Raw genomic sequence first — 12,500 nt, 5'->3', positions numbered from 1 at the left:
GGCTACCAAATAGAAACATTTCCATCCCCCTTCAAATCAAAAGGTGAGTGATATTGGCACAGTGTCTATACAAATCCTTGAATACAAACAATATACAATAAAAATACATATAATATCTTCAACCCATCTTCACAAAAAGAATTAGTAGCTGCAGAATTTATGCAGACTGGAAGTACTATTACAACCCACAATGCTAGATACAAAAGCCATTATACACGGCTGGTCTTGAGCCAACACACACACTCTTGAGCATCACTTGTCTTGGCAGAGTAACATCCATCCACCACTCATAGTGAGGTGGTTTTTAATATCATTTCAAAAATCTCCTTCATATACTACTCAGTAGGTGACTTGTGACAGTAGCCACAATTAACAATATCACATGCCTAGTCCAAATCAGTCTTAACTGTGATAGGCTTTAGGGAAACACATTCACTCCTATACTCACATTTAAACAAGTAAAACAATAAGCAAATATCAACTGTCTATAACCAGTTACTGTCTTTGTAGTCAAGTCTATCACTTCCACTTGAGTAAATTTAGATGATCACATCTTCCTGCCTTTTATTTATGAGAAAAGCTTATGAAACATCAAAAATACATACTAGTTTCAAGGGACATTTCACATTAAAAAATTGTTGTCATCAATGTCACTCTAGGCCTGGATTCAAAATGCTGGTTTTCTGAATGACCCACAAAATATGTCATTGCACTTAGGTCACATAACATTTTCAAACTGCCTTTGGTACCCACATTGCAACATTACACCTCTTTGTTCAATGTACACTGATAAACTTTTAAATATAATCTGATAAATACTTTAATTACAGAAAATATCAACTTTTGTAATCTGTCTTTAATAGGTTTCATATCTGGATTACATAAGCCACAAAGTGTCATGGATATTTGATCTCTGGATATGAAAACTGGTTTAGTGCTATAAGGCATGTATCCGAAGTGCTTCATTCTTTGGGTAGCACCAAGGAGGTAAGGTCAGATATGTGCTGCTGTGGTAACACATTTGACCATCTCCCATACACTGTGCTGCTTTGAAGTGGTGCCATATACAAAGGCTCTCTAAGAAATTTTGTCTATGCCACAACTGAGACCCAACGTAATCACTTGGTGTAAAAGTAGTGTCACACTCAACAAATGCTTCAGTGGGCTAAGCCTAGGAAAAGCATATGCAAGGTTTTCTTATTTCCTTTTTTCCAGATGATTTCCAAAGTTCCACTTCCAAGGTGAAATGAGGTCTTGATTCTGATGAGGCATATTAGGATGACTTTACATCCGGCCCATTGCTTGCCACATGGTGACGCTGGTTGTGGCTCAGCAGCTGACTGTGACTTGGAAACTTGGCTTCGCAAAGTCCACATGTGTGCGGCCTTAATAGGATAGGGGCTAGCTGTTGCTGTAAATGAAAATTTAAGTTTATAATTATCTGTTCTCTGTACTCCTGGTTCATGCCTGTTCAGAAAAGAACTTACTAAGCTCTTACACAATAAATTTTCTGAAATAACTTCACTGAGTAAAAAAAGATAAGCCACAAGAGTTAAAATAAATCCCATGCTACATACCGGTAAGTGACGGACACCTTGTGGACATTGTAAAGGTGGCCACTAAGATGCTCCAGGTCAAGGAACTTCTCATGGCAGATATGACAGGCCAGAAGGCCAGCAGTAGCACCCTGAGGAGAGGGAAGGGATGCTAAAGGACAATGCTCAGGCTCAGCTTTTGCACTGTTTTTATCTGAGGCAGAAGAGTTTTTCTATTTCAAGCCAAAATTTCAACCACTATAAGCAGCACAACTTAGATATCTTCCTACTCTTGTGAATATTTCCTAAAATTATGCTTATCTGAGAGATTTCCGAGATAAAAACAGCTGACCCTGGGTTATTAAGGTTACAAGCAGTCTATAGTTCAGTAAGATAAAAATAACACATCAATAACAGGTGTTATTCTTTATAACCACACACATAATAATAAAGATAAAAAAATAATAAATGACTATGATACCAATAATGATGATAAGATGAATATATACCATATAATATAGATAATCACACCAGGATTCAAGTCATATCATATCCATATTTGTTAGTCTTAAAAAAGAAATTGCTATCTGTTTGTATAAGTGCAGAACATTCATGTTTCATAGTTGTCTCTAATTTCACTTCATTCATTCTTTCATACCCTTTTTTTATGCATGAATGCACTTTTACAACATTTCACAATCTCTCATTACTCAAGCTTATTCCAATCTTGAAAACATCTTTCCTCAAGTTTTTCTCAAACATAAATCAAAAACACAACATGAAGTATAGTACACTGCTTCAACAAAAAAAATATGTATATCTGTAACCAAATACAAACACTTACAGATCCTATTTCAATGGGCGGTATCCCATGGGAGTGAGGACTGTGTAACTCAGTAGGAATTGGTCCTACACTGGATCCTGGGACACCAAGTCTCGGAGCATCCTGAGGCATGCTTATCTCTTCATCCTCATCACCCTCTGTTGGTGAAAGACGTAAATGACAGCCTTAAATGATGATATTAACTATTACATGTGCCTTAGGTCTACATACATAAACTGTATTGTTAAAGTATTCTATTGTGGCATAACACTGACAGATTCTGTAACACCCTGAAAATGATTTTTGTATATCATAAATCAAAGTTATTACCTGAATGAAATATAAAAACAAATATATATATATATATATATATATATATATATATATATATATATATATATATATATATATATATATATATATATATCATGTTACTCCTACATATAGCTGGTGATGTAAAGGTCAGTGGATCACCACATGGAATAAAAAAATAAAACAGCTAAACACAAAGAATGAATAATTAAGTACAGTGGGCCCCAACATCAGCAATTTCATGTTCAGTGACAGGCTGGAAACCTCACTGTTATCATACATTAGCAAAGGATTAGCAACTATGTGTCAATGCTTCATAAAATTTAATTCACTTATGATATCCTTTTCCCAGGAGGCATTTGTTGCAGACCTTTGCAATCATCAATATTTTGATGCAAAACATGAGGTACCAGTTACTTTCCAGAGGTTGGAAAGTAACATTTTTTCATCAAAAATACATGTATTTCTGCCAAAAATGTAATTACAAACCAATTAGATACATTTCTTGCAATGTGAAGATCTTTGTTCTCAGTTATACCTTTTCTACATTTGTTGCAATGAACACTGTTCCTTCTTGAAAGGGTTATCAGTGAAAAGTATCAAACTAAGGTTCACGAAGCCTAACAAACTCACTGGTCTCTTCCTCAGGAAATAGAAGAACAAACAAGAGGCAGCAAGACATGCAACACCCAGATTAAAATTGATCTTGATGACCTGACAATGGATTTTGATGGATTTTATAAAGATGCAAAGAAGCCTTAAGGACAAAGAGAGGCTATCGTAGTGACAGGAAAGTGATAGTAGGGACAGGGATAGTGATGTGGAAGATGGTAGTGCAATTATCCAGTACCCTGTCTACAAAATTTAACGTTACTCTTAGAGTGTTTTTTCTTTATTGTCAAGTACTGTAATGCTGTCTATGAAATGTGTATTTCATTCTGTGTCAGTATCATGGATTCAAGGCAAAAATTATCTCCAAAAGATCAACTCAATAATTCCCGATTATTGATTTCAAATCTAATGAGTTTTGATGGTTTATTGGTATCACTAAAGTCAAAGTCACTCTGTAATATATATCAAATCAAATACAATAAAAGAATTATATATCAAGTGATAAAATAGGTTAAAAAAAAGAAGAAAAAAACATTATGCCATAAAAGATAGAGGTATAAACTTACTAAATGTTGTACTACAATGGGCCATGTGGTTATGAATGTAATAATATAAATTTAATAACTAAACAGGGTTACAAAGAAGTTTTTTGAAGAAGAAGACTGTTTTATATAAAATATAAGATTTTATTAATCCCTTTATATATACATAACTATTAATCAAAATATTGAAATAATGTCTACAGCATAAGTATAACATATCTATATGAAATTTACCTGTATCATCATCATTACCACACCCAGCAAAAGAATCATCCTGATCATCTTGCAAAGGATAATCATCAGAGTTAGTGGAGGAGTTGCTGACAGTGCGGACACGGTGTTGCTGTTGGTTCTGCCACGCAGCCAGTTTACTTGGGTCTTTCTCATAGAGTCGTGATGCCATAACCTGGTTCAAGGAGAAATGAAAATACAGCTACTTCCCTCTATATTTTAAGAAACCTGATAACTTAATTTGTACATTTCTGAATTTTGAAGGCTATGCAAGAACCTGTAAGAAATCAATGTGCAGCTGGAATAAAAATGGGAGACACACACAAGAGAAGATATAGGTAGCAGAACATGAGGGGAAAAAGAGGATAAAGACAAAGATGAGGAAGTAGAGTTAGAAAGAGACTTAAAAGATGAAAGACAGCAGGAAATTCATACTGTAAATACAAGTTCTTGCATAACTGATCTGAAAACCCTATTTATTACCTTAGAAACAAAAGCTCTAATCCATACAAACCTGTAAACTCTCCAAAGAATTATCACAGTCTGTGGTGTCTATTTCATTAAGATTAGCACCAGACCGTTCTATTTCTGCATAAGTGCCAAAAGGAAGTTTTCCAAGACACTCTAGCTTCATAATGTGCATCTTTGAGCGGAGGTGTTTAGCTAAATGACCATGAATGCGGAATGCAATTTTGCAATCATGACACTTGAAAGGTCGTGGGTTATCCGTGCTTGGGGTCCCAAAGGTCATGTTCCTGTTTACCTGCAAAAGCATTGACTGATGAAATAAAGTGCTCAGACAACAACCAAGATTTTAATAGTAAATATACAATATTCTGTACATGTCATTCATACATACAATGATGGAAACAACATACTATATAATATCCATTGAACTTCAATTTTAAATTAGTCACAATCAAGACCAGTAAACAAAGCAGAAAAATTTGCTCTGCTTTTTACTTACCTTATTAAAATGACTGACAGATCTTTTATGCTTCTGAAGATGCCCATTGGTTCTGAACGAGATGGCACAAGACTCACAACGGTAAGGCCGCTCCATATAATGAATGTTCATATGAAGAGTTAGCTGGGACGGACGGTTAAATTCCTTGTGGCATATGCTGCATCTGCACTTACCATCATCGTTCCCTAGTCTGTTTGGAAACAAGAACTTTAAAGGCCTCGTAATACAAAAATTTCAAATTTCAATACATATTTACATTGTTGTAAATCCAGTTTACAAGTCTGAAGTGGAAATGATAATCCTCAATAAAAATTATTATCACTGTAAGTAATCTAGTTTTCAGAATATCAATCACATCTAAACAGAAAACATAAATAAGTGAACACAATGTATATCCCCCATTTACACTTTTTAAGAAATGCTTGTGGTTCATAAATGTATTCTGTAGTACAACACTCTTTCAAATTATTTTAAATTCCAAAGGAGAGAATTGTCAGAATATCTGAAATTTGATGTAAAATAAGACACAACTATGGCATACATTTCAGAATTATTAAATGTACCAAGTAACATAACTGCGAAAGAAAATAACACCTGAACATAATCATGAAATTTTCAAACTAGAACAAATTCATTTACCTGTTCAGAGATGAAGGAACAACACCACTGGGTACAAGGAAAGCAGTCTTGGTGTCCATTCCACCATTGTTCATGACTGTGAGATTGGCAGGAGGGGTTGGCATACGTGAAGTGGCTGCTTGGGGAGTGCTGTTAACAGCTGTTGTACAACTTGAAGAGGATACCTCTGAGGTACAACTTTGTTCAGAATTTACTCCCAAGCTTTCATTTTCAGTTCTTCCTTCTCTTTTTATCTCATCCAATGATGTTCCTCTGTCATTCTGTATGCTTTCTGACTTTTGGGGCTGTTCATTGGAATTTTCGGCCCCTGCAGTCGATACAGATGTTCCAGAATGGTTTGGAATTAGACTGTTGTGAGGTGAATCAGGTGATGTATCTGATGATGAATCTTTGTACTGCTGTCTCTTGATGGTTGTGTCCAAAACTGCACACTCCTTTATGTATGCTTGTAGCATTGAATTGTTGCAACCATTTTCCTTACTTGGATCAATTACAATGTCTAATTTCTCCCTGTTTGATACATGAGTTGCTCTTGATGTAGTATTGTATATACTCTTCAGGAGAGTTGATGATTCTGTAACTGGTGATAAGATTTCAGAAGGGTGTTCTCTAATAGGAGTTGTAGGAGTGCCAGGTGATGTCAGATTTGCCACTGGAGATCTGAGGTCAGTCATGGAAGATTTGGCCATCAGTGGGAGATAGCTTGGTCTACGTGGGACTGGAGGCTTCTTCATGGCTAAGTTTTTATCCTGAGCCGGAGAGAGATTAAGCACAGCTGTCTTCCTCACACTCAGATCCATGGGAGAATCTCTAAGGGATTCAGCATTGTCAGTTAGTTTCTGAGACTTGACATCTTTTGAGCTGTGAGCAAAGGCTGGATTGGAAGAGCTTGAACAAGATGAGATGGCCATGACTAATACTCCAGATCTTGAAGGATTTCCAACCAAACCCATGTTTTCTTTACTCTCTCTTACCTCCCTCTTCAACTCAGCTTCACTCTTAGTGCAATTCTCATCTATATCCATTTTATCCGCATCTTCAAATTGGTCATTTTCTAATGCTTCCTCATCATCTTCGTCATCTTCATCACCATCATCTTCCTCATCCTCTTCCTCCTCTTCGTCATCATCATCATCATCATCACCACCTTCTAAAACTCTTTCTTGTTCCTGCTCCATCTTACCCTGCAATAGACAGAAACTTGAATTTACTATGTAACTAGCTAAACTTTTAATCACATCTGCAAAATATCTGGGCAGAGTGAAGGTATCTAATGACTACTTTTCTTAACAACTAGACACAAGACCTTGAGCAACTCATTCTCTCCCACCTCACATCTTTGGACATTTATTTTATAAGGATGTTGAACTAAAAGCAAAATACACTATAGGCAGTGGTATGTGAAAAGTTTCCATGCACCCTGCAGCATGGTACAGACACAATTAAGGCAAGGGGATATGGTGGGAGGGGGAGGGAATAGGTTGTCTAAGGAAAGTAGACAGAGTGACCCATTACCAAGGGGTTAAAATACTAAAACAGAAAAGGAGCACCATTATCAAAGGTGTAAACAGAGTATCAAAACTGAAGTTATCGGTATGTTTCAAAATTTTAAAAATTTCTAAAACTGACCTGCATTGCCAAAGCCTCTTCGTTGACATGGCTCTCATCAACCACGGTTGGAACAGGAACAATGCCCATCTCCATACACCGTTTATAATGAGCCTTTGACCTTAGATGTTTGGTCAGGTTGCCCTTGGTTTTAAAACTGTGAAAGAAAAAACTTGACTTTATCCAATCATTCACTTTCACATATTCAAATCTATGTAAATAATCATATGCATTCCAAACTGATTTTCTTTTCAAATATAAGTTTAGTTTCCTACCTGAATGTGCAGTGGCTGCATGCATAAGGGCGAAGATCAGTGTGAGTACGGATATGCTTTTTTAACATAGAAGGCTTTTTACAACGAATCTCACATACTCCACATACATATCTCCCTCGACCGCGGCCTCTGACATATGTATAATCTTCAGAGCTTTTAAATCCTCCCTCAAATATTTTGATGCGCTTGACTGTGCTGCTGTCTGAGGTCTCGGCATCATCACTATTCTTACTGGAGGGTTCAGCACATTCCTCCTCTGGTTCCCTTTTTATTGCTGGCCTGTTGTCTTCACTGGAACTTGGTTCACTTGTCCTTGTCACTGGGTCTTCATTCTTCACTACCTTTGGGTCTTTGTCTTTATGTTTTTCCTCCTTAGATTTATTTTTTTCCTTCTCTTCCTTAAATGTCCAGTATGAAGAGTGTGTCTGAATGAGATTTAGCTCTCTTGGTTTGGCTACAGTGTATGTTTGGTCAACTTTTCGAGAGTTGTATAAGCTCATGTGCTGATATGGTGTAAGATTTAAAGGATTGTCCTCTGCTGGTTTACGTAACTGCCAGTTGGAATACATGGAAAGCTTAGGATCAGTGGACTGAGGTACGTACATAGGTTGTTGTCTAGATATGCAACAAAAATAAGACTTTGTGGAAACTTTGTGCCCTAGATAAGTATATGCTGATCCATTCAAAAACATCTGCACACAGCTTTTCTTGGGGCGAGGGGTATCCGGACTTACTAAAGTTGTGCCGATCAAAGCAAGTGAGGAGTTAGGTACATAAGGCTGTGGTTTTAAAGCCAGTGTGTCTGGACGTTTTCTGGGTGGCAAGAATTCCTCACAATCCTTTGTTTCATCTCTTCCTGCGGTGTCATTTCTTGATTCATCAAGTGCCACAGAGGATTTCTCTGCAACCTTCTTATCAAAAGCACTTGTCTCTGATCCTCCTGGGAGTCTGACATCAGGAGTCATATTTCGTTCAGAGGATTTAAAGGAAACACTTACTGATGCTTTCCCTCTGCTTATTTGTATTTCTTTTGGTGGTAACTGTGGGGACTGTCTAGATGGGACTTTTGCAGCATGAAAGGACTGGTGTTCCCTAACTGGACTGCGAGGAAAGTCTTTGGATCTTGGGGGTTGTAGACCCTTCTCCCTGGAGGGGCTCATTAAGGCTGGAGGTTGTGGCAAGGTTACTGGAGCTTGCGACATAGGACTAAAGGATGAGGCAGTTATTGGGGGTGCAAACACAGCAGGATTCTTCTGTATTCTGTGCAGTGGAGGCTGAACTACCATGCCTGCCTGGGAATATGGTCCAGGAATCCCTGGTACATAAGGTACTTTTTCATCGCCTATTGGTATGAGAGCAGGATATGTAGCAGGTGATTTGCTACTGCCTTTAAACTGCTCTTTCTCTTTCTCTCTAATAACCTGTATTTGCTGATTTCCAAGGGGATTTCCTATATTTCCAGATGGCAGCTGTCCAGATGCAGCTATTCCTGCTCCTGGAGATAACTTGGATGGGGATGGAGCTGCAGGTGAATGAATGGTGTTGACCTTATGTTTCCCCATCATTCCCTGGGCTGCCGAATTTTTTACTGGGAGAAAAGACTGTACTGGGCCAGAAGCTGGGTAGGTTGGGAAAGATAAACTACCCAAATCAGGTGTGGGAATTCCTGGAATAGCCAGGTTTGGTAGTTGTAGAAGAGGCGCATAGGGTAAAAAAGGAGAAAAAGCAAACTTTGAAGCATCATTATATACAATGGTCGAAAGCGGTGCTTTTGAGTTACTTTGAGTCTGTGTTGGAACACTTGGCTGTTCACGTGATATGGAGGAGCTTACAAGACTTGGTACTGTTTTGGTTGAGGAAGTACTTATCTGACTCTCTACTTGAACCATTGTGCCCCCTGAATTTAAGCCTGACTTTGCAATTGTTACCACAACTGAAGTAGGAAGTGACACTTCTGCCTTAGGTATGTTACCTCCTAATTGCTGTGGGGGAATGCAGATATCAATAGCTGGGCTTGGTGGCTGGCTAGGGTCTATTCTCATTGTTTTTCGTTCATTGCCATCACAAATCTGAACCTCACCACCAAAAAGTTGGAGATTGCTTGTCTTTTGTTTATTCATATCTTCTAATATTTTCATTCCTGTATCCCCTTTATTTGCCCCTTGTCCCCGAGGTGAAAAAATTGGTGGGAGAAACATTGACCTGTCTTGTGATGATACATCAACATCAGACATTTTTCTTTTTTTGGTTGGTGGTGATGCACCTTCAGGTACAGATTCACTTCTATAAATCCTTGGAGATAATTCTGGTCGATATCTATTTTCTTCCTCTGATCCTCGGCGCTGCGATGACTCTCCCACTGATGATCCCCTTGACAGTGACCTCTCTCTCTCAAAGTGATCAGTTCGGTCAGGTTTTTTCTGCAAATCTAAAGCTACATCTTGTTCACTGGGCCATCTTCCCCCATCTCCACTCTTAACAGAATCTGGTGTGCCCCTCTCACTTCCAGTCCCCCCAAGTCGCTGTCCGCAATAATGTCGAAGGTGAACCTCCAAACTCTCTGGACTGCGGCAGGGTATGCCACATCTGGAGCATGGGTAATGTCCTTCTGTTGGCTGGTTTAGCCTTTCACATTCCAGCCTCTCCAGTTTCTGATCAATAGTACCTGCAATGGTAGCTCTAGAGTGCAAGAGAAGACTTTTTATAACTGAACCTTCAGGATTCTGTGGATGCTGACGCAAAATAGCTGGATCATCCACATGAGTCACCCGACTCTTGTGTATATCTCTAACCACAGAAGGGCCCTCAGAGCTCCTCCTCTTGCGTGATCCCTCCACCATGGTTAGGTCCATCATGCCCATTGTAGAGGTAGTGAAGGCTGGAGCAGACTGAGAGTAAGAGGTAGTATGTCCTTGTGATGATATGGAAGGTTTGGAAGCACTGATGGGGGTGACTGGAGGCTGAGCAAGAGGCAGGTGTGGGGTGGGTGGAAGACTGGGGCTATAAGACCTTGACTCAGCCATCATTGCCTCAGCAGTGACGGAATGACTTCTCTCTCTTGAATATTGTTGTTGTAGTGGGCCTAGACCAGCAGGAGAAGGAGCTGTTGATGAAGAGCCAACAGCTGGTGCCTTGGAATTCTTAATAGTCAAATCAGCAAGACTAGAACGGCGGCTTTTGCTTGTGCCTGAGCCATCACTCTCACTTGATGATGAGCCTATACTAGGCTGCCTTCTATAGCGTCTAGACCACAGTGGATTGTGAGTATCCACAATGGCCTGGTTTTCTACAATCAACTTAGTGATGTGTTGCCCAACTAATTCTGGGCTTGGAGACTTAATTCCTTTCCAAAGAGAATTTGCACTTTGTGGTGTCTGTACTGAATTCCTTTGACCAGTCAGTACACCTTCATCCTTTTTATTTGCAGCCCATATATCGAGTGGCGGTAGGCCTTGCTTTGAGACAGTGGCTGGACTTGGAGAGTGACGACTAGGGTTAGAGGGCGCAACCTGGTTGGGTTGACCATGGGTGGAGGCAGTATGGGGTTGATATGTTGAAGAACTGATAGCAGTATGGTCAAGTTGAGGAGCATCCTGAGGTGGAGTTGGCTGTTGTCTTGATGGTGGAGGTGTCTGGCCCTTAGGGCCTCTTTCCTCCCTGTGTGCATAATGAGCAGAAATATGAAATTTTGGCTTGTACAAAGATTTGCTTCGATCAAGAGTTCCCAACTCATCATGATGGGTACTCACAGAAGCAGTTGGAAGGTCTTGGAGCTGGTCCCTTATAGAGGTTCTTGATACAGAGAAATCAGCTGGTTGTAGCTGCTGAGCTCTACCCTCTTTATTAGCTGACTTAGGGCCATCTTCTACATCACCATCAACATTATCACTAGACTCTATAGTTCCATCACTATTATCAAGAGCTACACCATCACATTTCCGAACATGGGTTCGAGATCTAGTGTGCTTCTTATAATTGCTTTTAGTCTTGAAAGCAAGACTACACTGTTCACAGGTATATGGTCTCTCATTGGTGTGTGTGCGTTTGTGCTTATCAAGCACAGAAGGTTTGGCACATCCAACTCCACAATATTCACATTTGTACTTTCCACCACTACTATTACTGACTTTTCTTTTGTTATCATCATTCTCTACTGATAATTGATTAACAACACTTCCAGTTACACTAGCAACTGTCTGAGCTGTAACGTGTCCATTGACAAGTGTTGGGGTAAACTGAGGTGCTGTAGTGGTGGGCCTGGCACCTGCTGCAGAGGCTTGAGATGTGGTAGAGGGGGTCCTGGCACCTGCTGAGGCAACCTCTGTCCCACCCTTTTTACCCCTTTCGTTTTGCTGCTGCTGTTCTGCATTGTCACAGGCCTCAGATGTGGCCCGCTTGAACTTCTTGTGTGTGTAAATGACATCGCCGGAAGGGTTCATGGGGACCGTGCATGTGATCACACCCATGGGATGCATGCAGGAGATACAGTCCTCAGCATCTCTCACAGCTTACGGCTCCATCTTTTCTTGAAATGTACCAACCATAATCTGTAAAATGTGTTAGAAAATTAGATGTGTCATACCTAATTCACAAAAACCTTACAAACTTTATTTCTGACATACTCCTAAGATATGCATAAAACATACCTGGAAATATCTATTATAGATACTGATAAGAAAAGATAAAAAAAAAAACTATTCCAAATGAGCTAAGAAATAATTTTTTAAAAATCAAGATATAAACTAAAATCATCACCAACATTTCTTTTCAGTGTAAAATTGTAAAAAGTTAAGTCTACCTCAACATCAAGAACCTAAATCATGACAGTAGTATCAGTTATTACAATAGCTGTAAGTGAGACATGTGAAAAAAAACTCACCAAAGAAAATGAATAATGGTTGCCCCTTCTTCGTCCAGTTAACACCATCACCTCTGACACCACCTGCGAATAAGAGG

At 39.2% G+C, this 12,500-nt stretch overlaps 1 protein-coding gene across 2 annotated transcripts in view; it reads right to left on the bottom strand.

Moving 5' to 3' along the window:
* Positions 1-12,500, bottom strand: part of shn (schnurri) — a 96,836-nt gene that overhangs the window by 851 nt on the left and 83,485 nt on the right. For both annotated transcript variants that reach the window (XM_070144264.1, XM_070144263.1), the window contains exons 2-11: positions 12,424-12,486; positions 7,545-12,091; positions 7,291-7,426; positions 5,662-6,845; positions 5,023-5,212; positions 4,570-4,818; positions 4,059-4,230; positions 2,380-2,516; positions 1,578-1,687; positions 1-1,411 (exon numbers count right to left, since the gene is read on the bottom strand). The exon at positions 1-1,411 is cut by the window's left edge and continues 851 nt beyond it. In XM_070144264.1, the coding sequence (XP_070000365.1) occupies positions 1,402-1,411; positions 1,578-1,687; positions 2,380-2,516; positions 4,059-4,230; positions 4,570-4,818; positions 5,023-5,212; positions 5,662-6,845; positions 7,291-7,426; positions 7,545-12,019 (6,663 nt within the window). In that variant the 5' untranslated portion in view covers positions 12,020-12,091; positions 12,424-12,486 and the 3' untranslated portion in view covers positions 1-1,401. The remainder of the gene's footprint in view (positions 1,412-1,577; positions 1,688-2,379; positions 2,517-4,058; positions 4,231-4,569; positions 4,819-5,022; positions 5,213-5,661; positions 6,846-7,290; positions 7,427-7,544; positions 12,092-12,423; positions 12,487-12,500) is intronic.

Source organism: Penaeus vannamei, chromosome 31 (genome assembly GCF_042767895.1).
Source record: "Penaeus vannamei isolate JL-2024 chromosome 31, ASM4276789v1, whole genome shotgun sequence".
NCBI classification, from domain to species: Eukaryota; Metazoa; Arthropoda; class Malacostraca; order Decapoda; family Penaeidae; genus Penaeus; species Penaeus vannamei.
This window is presented reverse-complemented; position numbering and strand designations above follow the sequence as displayed.